Here is a 23,471-nt window from a genome sequence, read left to right as displayed (position 1 = left end):
TATTTGCCAGTACACATAGTTGTGCTCTCCTGCCCCTCCCCCATGCAAACACTCCCAGGAGCATCTATAGCTCCCCTCCTCACTAGAAAGCACACTCAATACATAATGTCACTTAGCACAATCAAACATAAGTCAAACGTACATGAAGAATATTAACAAGTTAATGTAAATTAAGGGAAATAAGCAGGCTAGACTAAAGAGTAATATACATCTAAGCGCAGCAAGTTTTATTAACTGAATGAAAAGTTTTTGTTTTTTAAGTACAATTTTGCATATAGGTAATTTTATATTGAAGTAAATAAAACGTATTTCTTACAAACACATCTAGGTTTGTTTTTCTGTTAAAGTTCCGTTTTTAATTTATACATCACTACCATTTGAATAATAATAATTCAATGGTAAAAAATTTACCACTATTACCTTCTTCATCTTTGTGAGAAGTGCAAACCAGATCACGGCAAACCTCCTTTTCCATTTCAACTTCAACTTCAAAAAAGGTATCCACAAATTCCGATGGATCTAGGAAGATGTTTACAAAGAAATATACCATCATTTACAATAAGTGATAATCTTGAGGTTATAATTTATTCTTTTTTTTCTCTCTCTCCAACAGTACTGAAGGAAAAAAACTATACTCACACCTCCGCCGCCACAGACATTACAAGTGTCGGTGGCCCGGACATGAGTATTCAGCACACTTCACTTAGCAAGGAGCAAACCGGCATATGCTCCAGCGTTCCCCATGATTCCCTGGCTCTTACACACAATGAGACATGACACCCTGGACAGCACAATCTATCCACACCGTAGGCGACCTGTTCGTAGATGGACATCTCCTTTCCATTTGAGCAACTAATGACGTACTATAACCTTCAACCAGGTCAATTTCTTCTTTACCAACAGATTGTTCACACCTGCTGTGTCCTATGGAGCACCACAGGTACGGAACCCGTATCCCACTCAGTACTGTATACCACATTTGCAATGGGGAATGGCAGATGCCTCATCACTTGGCTTTACAAAGCCATCTGAGACCTGACAGCACCCCCCAACCTCCTAGACTTGCTCCGATGGAAGTGAGAAGGTGAGTATGGGAGAGTGCTGCACAATAAAGAAGGGACACAAGCCCTAGCATTCCATCTGCAGGTATCTCGAAACTACCATTTTAAGAACGTACAATTGTTTCTCTTACTCACAGCGTATCTTACCCTAGCTCCAAAAAAACACTTTCTCCGATGCACATGTGAGCTGCCCACGATGTCAGGCACCAGACGCAGACTTAGCACATATGTTATTGTTCTGCCCTGCCTTTCAACCCTACTAGAAGGTAGTCCACAACATCCTACAAGAGGTCACAGAACCATATGATATACACATCTGGTAAACGTGCTCAATGGGCATCTTTAAGTAACATAAAACAATATAAAATGCGCACCTGCTTTACCTCCTTGGCGCTCCTCCTTGCTTAAAGCGTACTCACACTACACTGGTGCTCCATTACAGCACCACCATTAGAGGCTTGGTATGGTGAAGTGCATAAATGGGTGATGGCATACGAGGACGCCCTTCACTATGAAAAAGCAAACAAGCCGTATCATCCCACTGGTGACTATTTAAACACAATTCCTACAGCGAGCCAAAAACGACAACCTTACTCCCTGAATCGGGCAAACCCACTTGACACTTCCACCTCTGCCATAGCCCCTAAACCTTACCTAGTTTGCGGAACACACTGCTGTGGCTTCTCACTTCAGGTCTCCTTGCTGAGCTGGTCCCATCTCACTCCCCCCACTCCTTTTGACAATGTGTCCTGCCGCACCCTCCCACAGTTCTTCCCTATTTAGCTTACCATGGTTTATGAACTTGTTCCCCAATCTATGTTTTATACTTCGCACTGGCACAGTACACTACTACTGTCTCTACAGCCTCACTGATCATGATTATGCTTGCTGTATGCTGTTACAGAACATGCCTACCGAGGACCGTAAGAAAGCAAATGTTCCTCTTGTTTGTATGCCACAGTATTTAGCAATTTTATAGTACACTCTACTGGGAAACAGTTGATGTTCTTGTAAAACCTAATAAAATTGATTTAACAAAAAAAAGTGAAAAAGCTATACTCATAGGGAAATTCTAGTATTTGCCTGTATTTACTTGATCTTTCAAGCATGGTACGCTTACCTTACAGCCTGTGGAAAAGGAGGTTCTTTGAACATGCTCTATGGTGATGGAGAACTTTCATCTGCATGCTGAATAGCACACAAGCTAGTGTAACCCTCAGATGACATTCAGTTAAGGCACAATTGGGTGACAGACACATTGTAGAGAAATACCATCTATAGAGTTCTTCCTATTGTAGCCATGCCTACGAGACAAGGTGAATGATGGAGGTTCACGGTGGTATCAGACCTTGGGCCTGGTGGTCTTCAGGCAGAGGAAGTAACCAAGTAATGAATGGGTAAGAAAAAATATGCCCTGAATTTACGAATAGTGATCCCTGCAACATGTTTCTCAACTGTCTTGTTAGATAAAAGGTTGGTGGGTGTTTACATAACATGTTTAAATGTGTAGTTTATGTATAGTGTAAAATGACTTGCATGCACAAAGTGTAGCAGTACTTCATAAAATTGAATATACTGATGTGGTAGATACCAGCAGGTGTCCTTTCTGAGTTTGCAAGTATTTATGGCATCTATAGTGGAATGAAGTGTACAGGAGCTTTCTCAATAGTGTTGTCAAATGATAATTACTGGTACTAGCATGTGCTTAAATGTTGCACTGCTTGACAGTCAGTCATAAAAGGGTTTCAAAAAGCACTGGGGTTGCTTTTTGCAGCAAGGCAAGTATCAGCCATGCCTTTGTAAATTAAAGTCTCTCTTTAAAAACCTGTTAAAAGGCACATTATTTTAGAGTACAATTTAAAATGTGTTTCATTCTACAGCTTTCCATTCATAGATTGCAATTTATTGCAAAAATATATCCCTATTGTGTTCCTAAAACCTTGCATGAAAATGGCACTTCACCCCCTTTTTATTCTGAATGGCCCTCTCCTTTCCTTTCACATGCCTCTTGTGTACATAGATTAGGTTACTGGAAACAGCATGTCAATCTTAATCTCCCTTTGACACCATACCCCTGTAACCTGACACTGTCTATTCATTGCATCAACTATTCACTTGTCAATTAGCCCCTCTAATGTCCACATCTAAGTCATGTATGTACCACACAAAAAAACTGAAGTAAATACATTCAACCATTCAACAAAACAAATCCCAAAAACAAATGGATGGATCTCTAACTCTCTACTCCCTGGTGGCATGCTACTCACAGTAAAGCACTTCAACTCCTCGGCAGGGGTACTAAGCGCTACATAATGAAAATGTCACTTACCCAGTGTACATCTGTTCGTGGCATCAGTCGCTGTAGATTCGCATGTTTTGCATAGCTCGCCATCTGGTGTTGGGTCGGAGTGTTACAAGTTGTTTTTCTTCGAAGAAGTCTTTCGAGTCACGGGACCGAGTGACTCCTCCTTTTGTCTCCATTGCGCATGGGCGTCGACTCCATCTTCGATTGTTTTTCCCCGCAGAGGGTGAGGTAGGAGTTGTATTGTAGTAATAGTGCCCATGCAATGGAGTGACTAAGTATGTACCTATTTAAGGTTAAAATAATATATATACAAATAGTTGAAGGTACCTTCCGAACTGCTACAGGCTCCCGGGGAGGCGGGTGGGCACATGCGAATCTACAGCGACTGATGCCACGAACAGATGTACACTGGGTAAGTGACATTTTCAGTTCGATGGCATCTGTCGCTGTAGATACGCATGTTTTGCATAGACTAGTAAGCAGTTATCTCCCCAAAGCGGTGGCTCAGCCTGTAGGAGTGGGAGTAGTCTGAAACAATGTTCTTAATACGGCTTGACCTACTGTGGCTTGTTGTGCGGATAACACGTCTACACAGTAGTGCTTGGTGAATGTGTGAGGCGTAGACCATGTGGCTGCCTTACATATTTCTTGCATTGGGATGTTTCCTAGAAAGGCCATGGTAGCACCTTTCTTTCTGGTTGAGTGTGCCCTTGGTGTAATGGGCAGTTGTCGTTTCACTTTAAGGTAGCAGATTTGGATGCATTTAACTATCCATCTGGCTATACCTTGTTTTGATATTGGGTTTCCTGCATGAGGTTTTTGGAATGCAATAAATAGCTGTTTAGTTTTCCTGATGCTCTTTGTTCTGTCAATGTAATACATGAATGCTCTTTTGACATCTAAAGTATGTAGTGCCCTCTCAGCTACGGAATCTGGCTGTGGGAAGAACACTGGAAGTTCCACTGTTTGATTTAGATGGAACGGTGAAATTACTTTTGGTAGAAATTTAGGATTAGTCCTTAGGACGACCTTATTTTTGTGTAGTTGTATAAAAGGTTCTTGTATTGTAAACGCCTGAATCTCGCTTACTCTTCTTAGAGAGGTAATGGCGATGAGAAATGCAACCTTCCATGTTAGGAACTGTATTTCGCAGGAGTGCATGGGTTCAAAAGGTGGACCCATAAGTCTAGTTAAGACAACATTTAGGTTCCATGAAGGAACAGGTGGTGTTCTTGGTGGAATAATTCTTTTAAGGCCCTCCATGAATGCTTTAATGACTGGTATCCTATATAGGGAAGTTAAATAGGTAGGCTGCAGGTCTGCAGATATTGCTGCAAGGTGTATTTTAATGGAAGAGAAAGCTAGGTTAGATTTTTGTAAGTGAAGCAAGTAACCCACTACATGTTTTGGGGTTGCGTGTATTGGTTGGATTTGATTAATATGGCAGTAGCAAACAAACCTCTTCCACTTACTGGCATAGCAGTGCCTGGTGGATGGCCTTCTGGCTTGCTTTATGACTCCCATACATTCTTGGGTAAGTTGTAAGTGTCCGAATTCTAGGATTTCAGGAGCCAGATTGCTAGATTCAGCGATGCTGGATCTGGGTGGTGTCTGATCGTTTGGTTGTGTTGTGTTAACAGATCCGGCCTGTTGGGCAGTTTGATGTGGGGTACTACTGATAGGTCTAGCAGCGTTGTGTACCATGGTTGCCTTGCCCAAGTTGGTGCTATTAATATGAGTTTGAGTTTGTTTTGACTGAGTTTGTTTACTAGATAAGGAAGGAGAGGGAGAGGAGGAAAAGCGTAGGCAAATATCCCTGACCAGTTGATCCATAGGGCATTGCCGTGGGACTGCCTGTGTGGGTATCTGGATGCGAAGTTTTGGCATTTTGCGTTCTCTTTTGTCGCAAACAAGTCTATTTGAGGTGTTCCCCAGAGCGTGAAGTAAGTGTTCAGAATTTGGGGGTGAATTTCCCATTCGTGGACCTGTTGGTGATCTCGAGAGAGATTGTCTGCGAGTTGATTCTGAATTCCTGGGATAAATTGTGCTATTAGGCGAATTTGGTTGTGAATAGCCCAACGCCATATCTTTTGTGCCAGCAGGCTCAATTGCGTTGAGTGCGTCCCCCCTTGTTTGTTTAGATAATACATTGTTGTCATGTTGTCTGTTTTGACGAGAATGTATTTGTGAACTATTATTGGTTGAAAAGCCTTTAGTGCTTGAAAAACTGCTAGTAGTTCTAGGTGATTTATATGCAGTTTTGTTTGATGTATGTTCCATTGTCCTTGTATGCTGTGTTGATCGAGGTGTGCTCCCCACCCTGTCATGGAAGCATCTGTTGTTATTACGTATTGTGGCACTGGGTCTTGGAAAGGCCGCCCTTTGTTTAAATTTATATCGTTCCACCATAGAAGCGAGAGGTAAGTTTGGCGGTCTATTAACACCAGATCTGTAAGGTGACCCTGTGCTTGTGACCACTGTGATGCTAGGCACTGTTGTAAGGGCCTCATGTGCAGTCTTGCGTTTGGGACAATGGCTATGCATGAAGACATCATGCCTAGGAGTTGTAATATCATCTTTGCTTGTATCTTTTGTGTTGGATACATGCGTTGTATGATGTTGTTGAAATTTTGAATTCTTTGTGGACTTGGAGTGGCTACTCCTATTGTTGTGTTTATTATGGCTCCTAGGTATTGTTGTACCTTGCGCGGCAGAATGTTGGATTTTGCGAAGTTGACTGTGAACCCTAGTTTGTAGAGGGTTTGTATGATTTGATTTGTGTGGTGTGAGCACGTTATTAACGAATGGGTCTTGATTAGCCAGTCGTCTAGATACGGGAATACATGTATTTGCTGCCTTCTGATGTGTGCAGCGACTACTGCTAGACATTTGGTAAAGACTCTTGGTGCGGTTGTTAAACCGAAAGGCAGTACCTTGAATTGGTAGTGTATTCCGTTGAATACAAACCTTATTATTTCCTGTGCGATGGATGTATTGGTATATGGAAATACGCGTCTTTGAGGTCTAATGTTGTCATGTAGTCGTGTAGTTTCAGCAATGGTAACACTTCTTGTAGTGTGACCATGTGAAAGTGGTCTGCTTTGATGTATGTGTTTAGTATTCTTAGGTCTAGGATTGGTCTTAGCGTTGTGTCCTTCTTTGGTATTAAGAAGTACAGTGAATAAACTCCTGTGTTTATTTGTGTGTTTGGTACTAACTCGATTGCGTTCTTTTGCAATAGTGCTTGAACTTCTATCTCCAGGAGCTCGGAATGATGTTTTGATAAATTTTGTGCTCTTGGTGGTATGTTTGGAGGGAATTGTAGAAATTCTATGCAATAACCATTTTGGATAATTGCTAGAACCCAAGTGTCTGTAGTGATTTCCTCCCATGCTTTGTAATAATGACCTATTCTTCCCCCCACTGGTGTTGTGTGGAGGGGGTGAGTGACATGTGAGTCACTGCTTAGTTGTAGGGGTTTTGGGGCTTTGAAATTTTCCCCTATTCCTAGGGAATTGCCCTCCTCTATATTGGCCCCGAAAGCCTCCCCTGTACTGTCCCTGGTAACTGGATGGTGTTGCCTGTGAGGTGCTAGCTTGTGTGGCCTGACCCCGAAACCCCCCTCTAAAGGGTGTTTTGCGGAAGGTGCTGTAATTTCCTCTGCTCTGCGGGGAGTAGAGTGCGCCCATGGCTTTAGCAGTGTCCGTGTCCTTTTTAAGTTTTTCAATCGCCGTGTCCACTTCTGGACCGAACAGTTCTTTTTCGTTGAATGGCATATTGAGAACTGCCTGCTGAATCTCTGGTTTAAACCCAGACGTTCGTAGCCATGCATGCCTTCTGATGGTCACAGATGTATTTATTGTTCTTGCAGCTGTGTCTGCTGCGTCCATGGAGGAGCGTATCTGGTTGTTTGAAATGTTCTGTCCTTCTTCAACCACTTGCTTTGCCCTCTTTTGTAGGTCTTTGGGTAGATGTTCAATGAGATGTTGCATCTCATCCCAATGGGCTCTGTCATAGCGCGCAAGAAGTGCCTGTGAGTTAGCGATGCGCCACTGGTTTGCAGCTTGTGCTGCGACTCTCTTTCCAGCTGCATCGAACTTGCGGCTTTCCTTATCTGGGGGTGGTGCGTCCCCAGATGTGTGGGAGTTGGCCCTTTAGCTGCTCCTACAACGACAGAATCTGGTGGCAGCTGCGAAGTTATGAAAATAGGGTCTGTAGGAGGCGCTTTATACTTTTTTTCCACCCTTACACCCTTGGTGTGATTGCCCTACTTTTGACCGGCTCCTTAAAGATGTCTTTTGCGTGCCGAAGCATACCAGGGAGCATAGGCAGGCTTTGGTAGGAGCTGTGGGTGGCAGAGAGGGTGTTGAATAGAAAGTCATCCTCGACTTGTTCTGAGTGGAGGCTTACATTGTGGAATTGTGCTGCTCTAGCCACCACCTGAGAATATGCAGTACTGTCTTCTGGTGGTGATGGCTTTGTAGGGTATGCCTCCGGACTGTTATCTGACACAGGGGCGTCGTATAAGTCCCATGCGTCCTGATCCTGGTCATCCTGGCTCATGGTGGTGTGAGCCGGGGAATGTGATGGTGTTTGTGCTGGCGAGACGTGAATTATAGGTGAGGAGAGGGTGGCGGAGTAACCCTTTTCACCATTTTTGTTTGTGGTGTTTGGTCAGTTTGAAATTCCAGTCTTCTCTTTCTCCTAATAGGGGGAAGGGTGCTTATCTTTCCTGTCCCCTGCTGTATAAAAATACGTTTCTGCGTATGGTCTACATCGGTGGATTGCGGGTCTTCCTCAAACCTATGCTTTCGCATTTGGGAGGTCATTGATTGCTCTTCGGTATAAGAGCCTGAAACTGGGTCGGTTGCAGGTTGTTTCGGCACCGAAACCCTGTCTGCATCTTTTTTCGGCTCCGAGGTGGCTTTTTTCTTTTTCGGAGTCGAAACATCTCGGCGTCGATCTTCATCGGTGCCGCTGTCTCGGCGTCGAGCCGTGTCTACACCGCTATCTCGGTGTCGATGTATGTCTCCAGCACTTTCTCGGTCCCGAGAAGGCTGCGTGCCGGTGTCTCGACCGGAGTCGGACGGTCTCGGCACTGATTGGGCCTTTTTCGGTGCCGACGGTCGGTCACCGAATTTATGGGTGGAGCCATGGCCTGGTGGCAGTGGCGTCCCCTGGGCCTTGACAATCTTCTTATGAGTGCTTTTCGACGTCTTACTCACGGTTTGTGGATCGTCGAATTCCTCGGAGTCCGATTCGTGTATCGAAAAGGTTTCTTCCTCTTCCTGTACCTCGAACTCTCGGTGCGCTGTCGGCATGGACGCCATTTGAAGTCTTCTTGCTCGACGGTCTCGGAGTGTTTTTCGGGACCGGAACGCACGACAGGCCTCGCAAGTGTCTTCACTGTGCTCAGGTGATAGGCACAGGTTACAGACCAAGTGTTGGTCTGAATAGGGGTATTTTTTGTGGCATTTGGGACAGAAACGGAACGGGGTCCGTTCCATCGGCGTTCTTCTACACGCGGTCGGGCCGAGCAGGCCCCGACGGGGATCGAAAACTACCCCGAAGGGCTCCGGAGCTCTTCGATCTTCGATGCGGTGTTGATTCCGACTACGCCGATCCCGAACGCAACAATACCGATGAAAATCTTCCGAAATTTAGCTGTTTTTCCGTTCCGAAACTCGGAGCGACAGGAACACGTCCGAACCCGATGGCGGAAAAAAAACAATCGAAGATGGAGTCGACGCCCATGCGCAATGGAGACAAAAGGAGGAGTCACTCGGTCCCGTGACTCGAAAGACTTCTTCGAAGAAAAACAACTTGTAACACTCCGACCCAACACCAGATGGCGAGCTATGCAAAACATGCGTATCTACAGCGACAGATGCCATCGAACATGTAATTTCAACCTAATATGTCTGTGGCTAACAAACAGGGTGGAGGGAGGGTCCCCTATCCACTGAGCTACTAAGTAATCAGCTTAAAGGAAGGTTTCAGAGGGATGGACAGAGCTAGAATGGGTGAGGGTTGTGGGAGCGACAGAAAGCTCACTGGAAGCCAGAAATATTAAAAAGAAATGGGTCGGGCTGGTCTGTCCAGGTATCAGACGATACATCCCAACCTTAAAGCACCAACAGTCTTTCTGCTCCTGGTAGCAGACAGGGGGAATTACTCCTGGTATTGAGCTACAATCCCTCCACCCACAGAGCCCCACAAGTCTTTCTACCCTCTAGAGCCCAGTGCCTGAATAACACAGACATCCCCATATCAAGCTGGAGGAAATCTGCATTTTATTTTGATAATTTTGACATATGGATTTGGCAGAGGAGTTAAACCCCACACTCTCCCATTCTCCCTCTCCTGGCTGGCAGAAATACTGTCTTGTGCCCGGGATTGAGAGCTGCAATGCAGTGCCAGGACAGGCAATCCCCATACCCAATTCTGTTCCCTCCTTCTCCCAGAGGCTTTGGTAGGCGTTCTGCCCACTGTCAAGCCCATCCATCCACTCCAATCAGGACGTACACATTTGTGTTAAACAACCCAATCTGTCAACACAGCAGGGCTAAACGTCAACCAGACAACCAGAGAATACAGTGAAAAAAGGAATGCAGTGGAGTTCTGGGCCATCTTAGCATCATGTCCTAACCCTAGCCAAGAGTTAGTATTTACTCCCCCAGGAGAGCAGAATAGTACCCTCTTTTTGCAAGCCCATGAATCAAAATTACGCCCAGGAAAATTCCAAATGCTACTCACCTGCCACAGTGAATGGCTGCAGTATTCTGGCTCTGGGTTAGCCAGCAACCAAAAACCCCTAACAACCCTTGGCATTTCTAAAACCAAGAGACCCAGGGGACTACACAGGAGTGTGGCTTGCACGGATCCAAGCACATTTTCCTACCCATAGTGCCCTGCAAATGTGGAAGTAAGACAAGGCAGGTACCACCCTGGGATATGACAATGTTCCAGATTAAACTTCTGTTTCCCATGTGTGGTGTGGATTTAATGCTTATGATAGAAAAAATACAGAACTGTAACCAAGATCTAATTGTCGCCAAAGGGACTTCACATAGCCTTCAGTTTGCAGACAATACACCCAACCACACAACTGGCATTCCATTCTGATTAGGAGAATTGTGAAACGCAGGGTGGGAAGAATTATGTGAATTACCACAGGTTCTAGAACATTCCCTCAAGGAAATGTGAGGAAAATCCATGATGTTTAGTGAAAGTCTGAAGTATGCAGAACACTCTTGGTAAGAAAGCATTGCTGGAGTACACACAATCATATTGTCCTGGTCCTCTCTGGGTGTCCAGTTTTCAGAAATGTATGGGGCTGTTAATTTTCCCTGGGTGCTGGCTGGGCCAGCGCACTAACACCAAAGCTACAAGTATCACCACAGTGAATGGATTTGAAAGGAAAAACGTTCATGTTTCCTTGTTTCATTTTGGGGCCTTTCCAGTTGGGGCGGTAGGCCCGCACACATAAGTGAGGTACATTTTCATAAGGAGAAGTGTGGGAACACAGAATAGTACAACATTTGTTATTCCAACAACACCTTTCCTCAGCTCCACTGGCATCAGCAACAGTGGTAGATGGACAGGAGTGCAATGTTCATAATATCAGCACACCACCCCCCTGAAGCATCCAACAGGAAATACTGTGCACATCTCGAGTCTGCAACCCGACATTTTGGCAAAAGCTTTGTTCACACGTCTACAATAGGTCCATCTTAGACCCATTGCAAATGACAGCTACTGGTTCCTAGCAAATAAATAAATAAATAAGAACACTGTATTGAAAGAAAGGAGAGGACTACGGGAGCAACAGATGTGTGGGTTAGGAGCAGGTGGCGCAACACATCAAGAAGATGCTGGGGCAGAAACAGAGGCACACAAAAGTGTTTTTCTGTAATGCAGAGCAGCACAGAAGCCTGTGGCAGAAAGACAAAAATAATGTAAATGACCATGAGTGGTAGGCAAGCAATGAAGGATCATAAATGGGAGGAGAGAAGGAACAGGGGAAGTCATGAGAGGTGGAGAAGCAGCATACAAGGGAGAGAGCTAGAAAACACTTGCACTTTCACTGAATGATGAAAAATAACATAAAAGTAATTCCTTAAATGTGAGCAGTGGAAGGATACAGGTCAACCAATCAAAAGGATGTGTGAGAATATGGTCCTGGCGAGGGACAAATGCAAGAAGAGGAATGTAAGCCATGAAATAAGAAGCAAACAAATGAGAGTGACAAAGCCAACCAATGGTGAGCAACAGGTGGGCTCTAAGTGGATTGTAAGCTTTTGGTATGGTACACAAGAGGTCTCTTACAACAAGACTTGTAGGTGAGACCTAATAAGGGATCAGTACTGGGAGGAGACCTCAGCACTTAAACAAGGCCTATACTGCAAGTAACATGTACCTACTCCTATGAACCAGTCCCAACCACATCCTTCTCCAGACTGATGAAATAATTATAGAATTGGTCATCACTTTTGTTGAATGTGTTAAAAGCATCACTGGCTACCATTTGGTATGACAAAGGCAACAATAGCAGTCTTACCAGCAACAGTTAAGGATCACAGACTCACCTTCCAATAGACTCCTTTCTTTACTAAACACAGTGAACATAGAGAAGGGTGGTCATTCTAAAACAAAAAAGGTGAAAGGTCTGTTGTCTTCATTACTGATTTCATTTGCAATGGAACCTCTTAGTTGGGAAATCATGTCTATTTATGTGGCTTATAAAGAGTTGATCTAGCTACTGGAGCAGCAGAATACCCAGAGTAACACTGGGTAGAGTTAACCGCAAGGGATATTTGTTAAGGTTAACACCAGGTGTAATCTGAGGAACAAACAATATATGTCATGGAAGAGACAAGGTAAATGAAGCTGGGCAGTTAATTTGAGGGGCGAAGGACAGCAAGAAAATGTGGTTTTAGAGATCCTTTCTGAATTCCATGTTATTTGGTTTCAACCTGATATGGTCCAGTAACATGTTCTACCATTTGAGTGCCAGGCATGCATGATTTTCCCGCAAAGAAGATTGCATAGCCCAATGGTGCAGTGGAGGATTCCAGAAGCCCTACAGACAATGCATTTCCTCTGTCCAAATGAGAGCATTAGAGTGAAGAACCCATTACCCCAGAGTGCTGCAGTGTAAAAAGCAAATGTCTGTAGTGGTCTAAACAGGGTGTTTATGTATACAGGGAAAACATTCATTACAAAGAACAAGGCAGTACTGCAGGCAGGCTGTTATTGTTCACTCTACTAAACAAACCTCAAAGGGAAAAGGAGAAATATTAGGGCAAGGACACCAGCATTCTACTAGCAGGCCAACCTTACAGAGTTTCCATTATATTCAGATCTGCGTCTGTTCATTTGGAATCTTCTGAGTACATTATTGGCTTCACTGGAAAAAAACTAATGAATTACGGCTAACTCTGGAAGTACAGATCTAAAATACAGGCATCAAACTCTTTTCAATTGGAGAAGAAGGGAGACGTCAGTAATAACTTATTTTCCTACATATCGCTTAATACTACCGTTTTGCTGTTACTGTTGATAGCCTGTGTTACTATATCAAACTACTCCAAAGCCAAACTGTTCTCCTTTAAGAGCAATAGTAAAGGTAGTCTAGCACAAAATGTTCTCAAATTAATTATAAGAGGAAAAAAGGTGTTAATATTCCTTTTATTGTCCATAAAAATAAACAACTTTCTGTCCAAGAAATCTTTGGATTTATATCATGAAGTGTAGACGAGATTAGGCATCGCCAAAAGTCCCAACAGATGAGTGTCAGGACAAACGGCAAACTAGATCGATTCATGTCATATTTGGCAACCTGGTATATAGCAACACATTTCCACATTACAAGAGAAGTGGATGTACAAAAAACACATGTAATAATACCAAGCTCACTAAAATTAAGAATTTGACCTGCTCTTGTTGCAGTAACTAAGCTATGAACTGAGATATAAATAAATGCACTACTCTATCCACCTCCGAAGTATAAATAGCAAAGGCAGTTTTCAAATTCAGAAGTTTTGGGTGCCACCAGATACCTTTCCAGCGCAGTGTGATCTAAAGATTTATTTTTTTCATAAACCAAGCCTTTTATAAACAGACGGAAAAAAAGCCAATAAAAACAGGTGTCAGTGTTACAACAATTCAGTCGATCTGGAACATCAGACATCTTATGCTTTCAGAAGTTAAGTTCACATCTACCCCACGGAGACCCTATTATTGAACCACAAGGGTCCAGTTCAGATAAGCTTAGGAGGTAGGACAGGGTGAGAAGGAATACCAAAAGAATGGAATGTAATGAGGAAGTACTGCTGGAGAAAGGTATTGATATCAACTAATTAACCCTCAGGGGGACAGTAAGCATGAAGCAATGCTCAAGAGAGAAATTTCTCCCAAATCCCCTCAAATTGTGGTAGGTCTATCATTAAGCTTATAAACCAGTTTTTCAAAGTAAGCCACTTCGTGGAGGTCATTCTTACAAAGGCACAGAATGCCGAGCTTAGCCCTGCCCGTAGCTCTAGCAAGCCACGCACTCTCGAGTAGTAAAAGACCCGGGAGGGGCCGGGTGTGTCTAGTAGGAACGGCATTCTGGCTATCAAAGGCACCTGTACCTGAAAATCAGGTTTCATGTAGTCGTATATGTGGCACTAATAAGCATGGACTTTCACATTTTGTGGTATGTGGACAACATCGCTATTTTGTTCTCTGCACCTCCAACACTTATAATGAGGGCAGTTTTACCTTTATCAGTGTTGCCAGTGACCAGTGCCAAAAGTCAAGAATCTTTAAGTAACTGTACCCTTAGCTCTTTGCTATACGAACAAATCTGCTGTCCTCCTGAAATTGAGTTTGCAGTCCCATCACTAACACAGGGCCATAAGTGGTTTCTAACAACGAGTTTGTACTGACCAGTTCAGAATAGAGGCCTGATAATGCACTCACAAAATCCTTCCAAGTGTACATGGAGTGTGCTATATGGGATTTCAAGAGTGGTGCTGGAGATTTGCCCAGGACCGTAGTCAGTGTGTGAGATATCCGAAAGTATCACCATTTCTGTGTGAATAGGAGGCCATATTCTTGGAGAACTGCCCTAAAGCATTTCTGTGAGTTGTGTGTGATAAGGTTGTCAAGTTGTTTTATATTGTAGTGCTTCCAGATTGACCAGTTGAGCTCATTGCGACCCCACTCCCATTCTGATTGCAGCATTGCACCATATGGGTGCCTTTGAGTGGATATCCTTGCAAGTTTTCAGGAGTTTGTGGGCCCTTCAGAAAGCATAATGTGAGGCAGACATGATGGGGCTGATAGTCACAATCATTTATGGTTGTCTTGCGGTTTAGGTTGTTAAATCATCTGTGTTACCGTTTAGGGCATGTCAGTTAGCAAGCCCATACTTCTCCTCTGTGGCAACAAAGGTCCTCCTTTGCTGTGGTGGCATACAACTTTGAATCTTTAATCCGGTTTTCTCTCCACTCCACACAAAACTAGATTGTCTTCTCTATCTCAATTAGGATTTTTTTCTGGCACTTCTGAGAAATCATACCAAACAGTTAATTAAACAGGGGTGCGAAATTCATTTTAATTATTTGGACTCCGTGGCACTAGGAAAGGTATAGACATACCCATTTCTAGAGGTCTATTTTCATTTTATCAACTCAAGGAAAGAGTGTTTCTTGAATCAGGTCTCTCAATACCTGGTTGATGTACACTCCCAGGTATTTCAGTCTGCAGGGTAAAGCTATCACAGAGACATTTTTAGTAACAGGCGTCAGGGGAAGAGCCTCACATTTAGATCAACTCATTTTGTATCCAGATAATGCCACAAAATATTTTAATTTGTTTTACCAATGCAGCCGTGGAATTTAAGGGGTTAGTGATAGTCAACAAGATGTCATCCCTATAATAGAACACTTTAATTTTTTCCAGCATTTGTCATAATTCCTTTAATCGGTCTATCTCGCCATACCACGATCGCAAGGGCTTCTAGGGCTAATACAAGTAATAGGGCTAAGAAGGCACAGCCCTGTCCGGTACCACTGTGAAACTGGAAGAAAGGTGAAGTGGAACACCACCTGATCAAGGCCATATGGTGATGATACATCACTTTGGTCAAGGAAAGGAAATTCTATCAAATACCCATATGTTACATTTCAGAATATATATCCCCACATTCCACCCTACTGAATGCTTTTTATGTGTCTAAGGAAAAGAGAATTTTCACGTCCAAAATTTCCTAACTTACCATATGATATGAGAGAGAGTAACTTGAGCATTCTAGGGGTTCTTTACCAGGTTCAGGTATAACCAATACCCTGACCCTGAAAAATTCATCTTTTAGATATCCCTTGTAAAAGGGTTGTTAACAGTGGGATAATTAAATGTTTGGTTAGCTTATAATTCCATAGGGAAGCCACAATACCCCTTGGGCATTACGCAATTTCTTCCTCAGATTTCTCCTTTCATCTTATCGGGCAGTCATGGTACCTGTAAGTCTCTTAAGAAGGCTGCCTCCATTTCTGGTTCAGAATAAATAGAGCCTCACAGTGTTTTTGGTATTCTTCAGTGATTGATGTTGGTGTGTGTGTTATTGGTCCCCTTTCAAAGTTCCCTTCCAAAGTGCTGGGACTGTTCTGATAGATTCACCTTGTCGAAGCTAAACTGCCAGAATCCAAAACATCTTTTCCCCCTTTCATAATGCTATTGACTGAAGCAGAACAATGATTATTCCACCTTCATCGTATGTAAGTTGTTGAGAACTGTATTAGCGTTTAGTATGTCTTTCAAACTGCTATGTGTCTGGGATTGGGAGTAAGCTACAGTCAGGGTGCAGACTGTAGTGGTGTGGTTCCCAATCTGAGTCTAGTTTTGTGTGTGCATTTCTTTGTAATTGCTACATCTCTCATCAACATCTGCTAATGCAGGCTTTACCCTCCTCCTCGTGTCTACACAGATGCACCCAGATACTTGTTTTCCCTAAGGAACTAGCCGAGTTGGGAGCTTAAGAATGTCTTGTGTATTCCTGAACTGTGATGTATTCATATGGTATGGTCCCTTACGTGGCAATATCATGCCTACATCGAACTTGATGAGATCGCGGTCCAAGACTTTGCTTGGTATTATTATGGTCTTTATTAGGTGTCTAGTCAGCATGGTATTACATTGAAGTAGGTGATTCTGGTATAAATGTTGTGAGGACAGGAGGTGAATGTATATTTCCTCTCACGCAGATGAAGTCATCGCCAAAGTTCCACTAGGGCATTATCCTGCATCAAATCTGTCACAGCCTGCCTGTCTTTATCATGGCACGCGTTGGAGATACCTGACATACCCAACATAGGTGCTACTGTAATAACCCATTCTCCACCAGAAGTACTTTATTTCTTCCATAAGAGACGACGAGTCTGTATGTGAGAAAAGGATGTCAGTTTTGTCACTTGTTGGGGCATTAAGTGACTCCAAGATGAGATACGTACCATGGACCTTACGTTTTACAAATGCATACCCTCCTCCCCCAGTTCTCCGATATAAATGCTACAATGATAAAGTGTGTGATAAATGGGGTTTATCATATGATGATTGCATGGCCTCAATGTATCATATACTACCAACTCCACCTGGAACAGTCTGGTTTTGCTTGTTAAATATTAGCTCGACCCTGGGTCACTGTGGCTCTGAGCAGTCAGGTGTACACAAAGGAACAAGTGTGAAGCATTTAAGCACCACAACTGAAAAAAGAAACCAGAAATCCGATACCAATTTCGAAAAATAGTTTTAATGAACTTTTACACACCAAAGCGAAAACCACTGGAGAGTTCTGAGATAAAGAATTTACAAGGTCTAGTAAATCAAGACTTTTCACTTAACTGCAACCAAGCATTACTAAATTCACCGAATTTGGCACTTAAAAACTTATTCCAGAAAAACTTGGATAAGATTTAACGCGGTTACTTAGAGTTACTTTAAGCAACCAAATCCAGCAGGAAGCCAGTCGGGGAGTCAGCAAGGTCAACAGAAATAGTTACCTCCTCCTGGAAAGCAGTCTCCAGTCCAGTTCCAGTGTCAGTGGTCCCTTGCCACTGACATCTAATTAAGTGGTCCAGAAGCAAAGGATAAAGGATGCTGAAGATGCTCAAGTATGCTAAGGATGCTGTGCAGTCGAATGGGTTCTTCCTGGGCCTACTCATTGGTCCACAGTCTTGATGAGGCGATCCTGGTTACAGGGATCGAAGCCTGTAAAAGTCCTCTCAAGCTTGGCAAAAGTCCAGTACTCGGTATAGCGGTTTCAGCGGTTACCTTCTTTTAGCTCTAACTTGCCTTCTGGGTGACCCAGCTGCACTCCAACAACTCTTCAGGGTCCAGCAGACCTCAGGGAAACTTTTGAGCGTCAGGACCCAAGCCTTTAGGCTGCACAGGGGAGCGGAGCAATGATCCGAAGACCTAAGCTACCAACTGGCAGGCAGGCTGCCTTCAGCTTTTGTGGCCCTGTGCTCTGAGCAGGAGGTCAGCCAACTGACCCTTGGAGTCTCCTGCTTCTGGCTGGGCTCAGAAGCCGACTTCTCCACGAGCACGATATAAGCAGACACAGTCCTTTACTTTGCTAGCGCACGGTGCAGTGCAACTTCGGGGCTGCCTTTCTTCACTGGGTCCGTGGTACAGCAGAGCGGTCCTTCTTCAGTCCCCTTCTCCAGTCCAAGAAGTACAACCAAAGATGCAGATGTTTCAGTTTTGTATTTGAAGCAATAGTTTCAAGAGATTGATCGTTCAAAGGAACAGATGCTCCAAGTGACAGCACAGAGAGAAGTGAAAATCAGTGAGCCATGGCAAATAAATGAAAAAAGTACAAAGATAAATAAGTATTTACAATATGTACAAATGGCCGATACCCAAGGATTTGAAGATTGAAACAATTCCAAACACATTGTGGCAAGCATCTGAGTTTGAGTATCCAGCAATGAATGATGTGGGTAGGCCCATGAGTAGTCGACATTTCAACCCCTAATTTGACAAATCATCCCGGGTCTTAACCAAGACAGACATATGGTAGTCACCTAGCCAGATTAGTTTGAGGGAAAGAACAAATCAAAGAAAATCCTAAAAGATTTTCTTCCTGATCCAAATTGTCTGAAAAGTCACAGCATACTCATACGAATACTTCAGACAGATACTAAAGACTTCATATTTCAAAACACATACCTTTCTCCACCTCACACCCAAGACCACCATTTACCCAAGGAAACACTTCATGTTCTTTCTTGGATGCCTTCAGACAAATTAAAATGCTGCTCATACTACTTTACAATAACCGCTGTACTCTGGTTATCATCCACTTCCTATTTACAGTCATCTACTCTTTCTTCAAGACAACCATCATTACTACCTACTCAGTAAGCCATCAACCAAACCGTGGAGCCTCATTAACCGTGCTGCCTTCCAACTTCTTGTTCTCCACTTGAATTCCAAAGCTGAAAGCCAATTAAACATGCCTCAGGAGTGATAACGAAACACACAAAAGGTGAAGGGATTCTGCTTACAATAAGTCTAATCACTGACAATAGCTCGGGGTAGCAGTCGAACCCATCGTTGTTTTGCTCACCATGCCACCTCAGTTCGGGCTCGGCATATTCTAATCAGTCTTGACCCTGCTCCTCCTGGTAAGAGTCAAGCCTGAACTGCCAAGTCCTCCCTGAAATGGAACACAAGCAAACCAGGACCGGTTTCGTCCTAGTTATGGGGTAATCAGCAGGGTACTGCTTGGTTCTAGTGACAGTGAGCATGCGACTCAGGCCTGGGCATACCCGGATGCCACTTAGGGTGGTACATGAGGTAGATGAGATGACCTACTGCATAAGAGCACAAAGCACTGCAAAGCTGTGCAAAACCCTGAATGTAATGTACACCAATGTGGCTTGCTCGGTACACCATAAGCCCCTACACAAATTACCCAAACCCGTTTTCAAGTAGGTCCAAACCATCTCATTACCCAACTAGCTCCATCTACATCCAGTAACAAGTCTCCTGTACAACTACTGCTTCACTACCCAGAACATCCACTTGTGCCACTCTCATCATATTCAGGCCTCTTCCATCCTTCCTTCCTCACAGGTAGAACCCAGAGACTAGGTCTCTCACCGTTCACCTCAGAACCTAAGAACATCATCTGTGGCGTTCCTGAAGGTTCATCCCTCAGCCCCACCCTGTTTAGCACCTACATGACTCCTTTGGCCAATATCGTAAGATCACATGGACTAAACATCATATCCTATGCCGACGACACCCAGCTCATCATCTCACTATCAGAAGACCCTTTAACAAACTTCTGCAAGTGCATGATGAACATCGCCAAATGGATGACAACCAACTGCCTCCAACTCAAAATGGACAAGATGGAAGTGCTGATCTTCGGAAATGCCTCCTCGTGCAACAACGCATCGTGGCCCTCCGTGGTAAGACCCCACCACCATGGACCAAACTTGCCAACATCTTGGACAATAAACTAACCATGACAAAACAGATTAATGCAGTCTCTTCCTCCTGCTTCCTCACCCATCACGTGCTCCCAGAGATTTTGAAGCACCACCTCATTGACACTAGGCACACCGTTACTCAAGCCCTGGTCACCTGCCGACTGTACTATGGCAGCGCCCTCTATGTAGGTATCACTACGCAATTCCTCAAGAGACTACAGACGATACAGAACTAAGCAGTCAGACTCATCCTTGACCTCTCCAAGCGGACCCACATCCCCTCCCACCTCAAGAAGCTCCACTAGCTACCCATTTAGAAGAGATGCCAGTTCAAGATGCTGATCCACGCCTTCAAAGCCCTCCACAACCTTGGACCAGAGTACATTAATCAACAAATTAATTTCCACCTCCCTTCCATACACTACTCTATGCCTCCCTCTTCCTCATTCACACATCCTGTGTCTGTCGGAGCAACAGTGGAGGATTCTCTCCTCCCGGCTTGCCACGAAATCTTGGAACAACCTCTCACTTCACGTACAGACCTCATCCTCCCTACGGGTATTCAGAAGAGGACTCACAACCTGGTTATTCCGATGAGACCCGGCAGCAGCAATACCAGTGCCTGGATACCCTCATGAGTAATTAGCAGCAATCTACAAATCTATTTTGGGATGGATTGGGATTGGAGAGCCCATTCATTCAAACATTCTACCACTTGACCAGACAACATCTACTCCATGTCTGTTTGAAAGCAGCCACCAGAAGAGCCCCATCTTTTGCTGTGAAGATCCAAAATATACTAAACCAATCACTATCAGGAGCATTAACACCACTAGAACTGTGAAGACGTGGCTTAACTGCATGCATAATATATAATGGATTGTTGGGTCTCAACTGTTTAGATCTGTATTATTCCACACAGCTTTGCAATCTTTCTAATGAGAACTCATGTGCTGTTTAAGTTTGGATCCACGTACAAAATGTGTAGTGAAACAGCTCAAGAATCCAATAAATAATACAGGCCCTTATTTTACAAATATTTATTTGCAAAAAGTGCGTTAACTACAAGCCACTTCAACAGCTTCATTGCGTTTGAGATGAAATCAAAATGGTGTAGACAGTCTTCATACAAAATGTTACCCTTTTTTTGCTCATCCATTTCTTGCATTTTTTGCTGAGATTTTCTGAAAACTCTGAGATGTGTAGCAAAGTCATCCACAAGACGTGTAGTAAAATAAGGCTGCCAATCTATTTCTTTTGACCTGACAGAAAAGAAAGGTTTTAAAGAATGTGATTAAACCCATTTAAAAGATTATTTAATTTAAGGTCTGTTGTATCAATTCACTGAAGAAAAATAACAAGCTCACCCTGCCTTGAACAAACCCCATTAAAATACATCCGTATCAGATATTTTTTAGTTCAATTTATAAAGAGAACTTATTTTTCTGCTACATTATGTGAACAATGGAAAATGTTTAAAATAGGGAAGAACTGAAACATTTACGCATAAGCCCCATTACATAAAAGTACATACATATGATACCTAAAGGCAACTGGGACAAGAAACATTTAAAAGATATATTTGTCTCTGAAAAGAACACCTATTGATTAATTATAAAACATTTTCTACAGATTATCACAGGATCAAAAGATCACCATATATCTAAAAACAGTTGTATCAAAACTTTAACTGCTACACATTTGCCAAAAGATGCATCAAGAGTTGCATGTTGCATTTTTGTATTCCACAAATATTCATCTTCCTAAAATGATGCATAAGTCAAGACTACAGGAGATAGCCTGTGTTCATTTGGGACCCAAGATAACAAATTAGCTACACAGCATGCTAAAACACGCTGTCTAAATAGACTTCTGAAACAACTTTGTAATAATTCCTTTAAAAAAAAAATGGACTGACCTCAATCATTTTAGTATCTTATTAAATAAAAATAATAATATGCAAACATAATCCAAAATGGCCTAAAGATAGGATGCGCAAATTCTAAAAATGTAATGTAAATTCGTACTTGTAAAGCGCACTCCGACCCTAAGGTATCGAGGCGCTGAACACATACCGCTGTGGAACCCCTCCTGGCTTTTCCCTGTGAGGTGCCCACTCCTGGGCAACCCCCAAGGTGAAGCCAGGCATCCCAGCGCTGTTGGGGCCGTTGTGGAGATTAAGCAAGCTATTGCCCAGAGTTGCAGAGTGAGACGCATGAATTAGTTTAGGCACCGAGGTGAGAAATATCCTGTCCAGGGAAATTGAGCCCAAGACCCGCCGAGGCGGGAATTGAACCCTGGTCCTGGGCTAGATCTCTGCATCAGGGTCTGCCTCTCAAACCATTGTGCCACACTTCTCCATGTTTGTGAAGAGGAAGGGTGGAAGAAAGGAGAGAGGTATACAGTGTTCAGTTTGGCTCATTAACGCACTGAGTGGTTCCCTTTGTTTGAATACAGGCAAATGACCCGTTCAGAGAATTCTACTTTATGAAAAGACAGCTATAAAGTCTTTATCTAAGTTTACACAGGGAAAAGGCACTCCTCTTGAGATGATCCTTCTTACGGATCTGGCATATTCACATGCAATGCACGAAATCATGCCTTGATTTCCACTGCCATCCTATGAGAATCTTTTGTGAATATCTGTCTGTAACAGACTAGGAATTATGGCGCTATTCACCTATTACAGTTATTACATTTGTGATTACAGGAGCGATTCCCCCTCTCAAACCCCTTGTGAACAGAGTTAGAATAGGTAATGACAGACGCACTAGCTGTGTATCCACACTGTTTTGCCATATGTGCTATGTGCTTTTACGAGTGCAACACAATTTCTTCATTTAAGAAGTGGTTTTAATGATTTATGAAGGCATTTTGGGACAAAAAGACTAAGCAGGTTTTAGGAGAAGGAAGATCCACTGTGGGTGACTGACTAGAAGCTTATAGAATATTGTGTTTTGTGATACACAGGTGAAAAAAAAATCTGACAGGACCAGTACAGGTAAAATCTATTCTTACCTGCATGTACACAAGTACGTAGGAGGGACATTAGGGGTTAATGCACTGCCCTGCCCTGATGTTGGCCCTAGACCCATTCTGGCCTCTAAGAGAAGTCAAAACAGGTTGGCATTTTATAGGAATGGACGATCTCCAAGACATAGGTTCACACTAGGATCCTGAATTGTTTTTTAACCTCGCCCTGAGGACACATCAAATAAAGGCACTAGCTGAGGCATACACAGAGGTAGCTTTAACATTTGGTCTGGACCCCTCCTATAGCCTGAATTATTTATCTTCTCCAAAGGTTGAGACCCTCATGGTTGAATTACTCTATCATGGTGGGACTAGCCGATGATGAAGCTTGCCACAATAATGTGGGCAAGCCTTTTCCATTCAAAATCTTATGGCCTTATTATGAGTTTGGCTGTCGGATCGCCTGACTACCATATTGGCAGTCTTTCAGACCGCCTTCATACGGGTTTTACAGGCAGGACCACCAACCCAAAAAGGAAGACCAGCAACGTTGTGGAGGCCCGGAAATAGGCGGTCCAACCACCAGCCCCAACAGCACAGCAACCAACCACCGACTGTATTACAAGCCCAAAGTTGCAGTGGCAA

General features: G+C 43.4%; 1 protein-coding gene across 6 annotated transcripts in view; it reads right to left on the bottom strand.

The window, feature by feature from the left end:
- SNX13 (sorting nexin 13) overlaps positions 1 to 23,471 on the bottom strand; it is a 587,891-nt gene that overhangs the window by 387,151 nt on the left and 177,269 nt on the right. For all 6 annotated transcript variants that reach the window (XM_069211703.1, XM_069211707.1, XM_069211702.1 and 3 more), the window contains exons 8-9: positions 20,994 to 21,115; positions 421 to 519 (exon numbers count right to left, since the gene is read on the bottom strand). In XM_069211703.1, coding sequence (XP_069067804.1) covers positions 421 to 519; positions 20,994 to 21,115 — 221 coding nt within the window. The remainder of the gene's footprint in view (positions 1 to 420; positions 520 to 20,993; positions 21,116 to 23,471) is intronic.

This window comes from Pleurodeles waltl, chromosome 10 (assembly GCF_031143425.1).
Source record: "Pleurodeles waltl isolate 20211129_DDA chromosome 10, aPleWal1.hap1.20221129, whole genome shotgun sequence".
Lineage (NCBI taxonomy): Eukaryota > Metazoa > Chordata > Amphibia > Caudata > Salamandridae > Pleurodeles > Pleurodeles waltl.
This window is presented reverse-complemented; position numbering and strand designations above follow the sequence as displayed.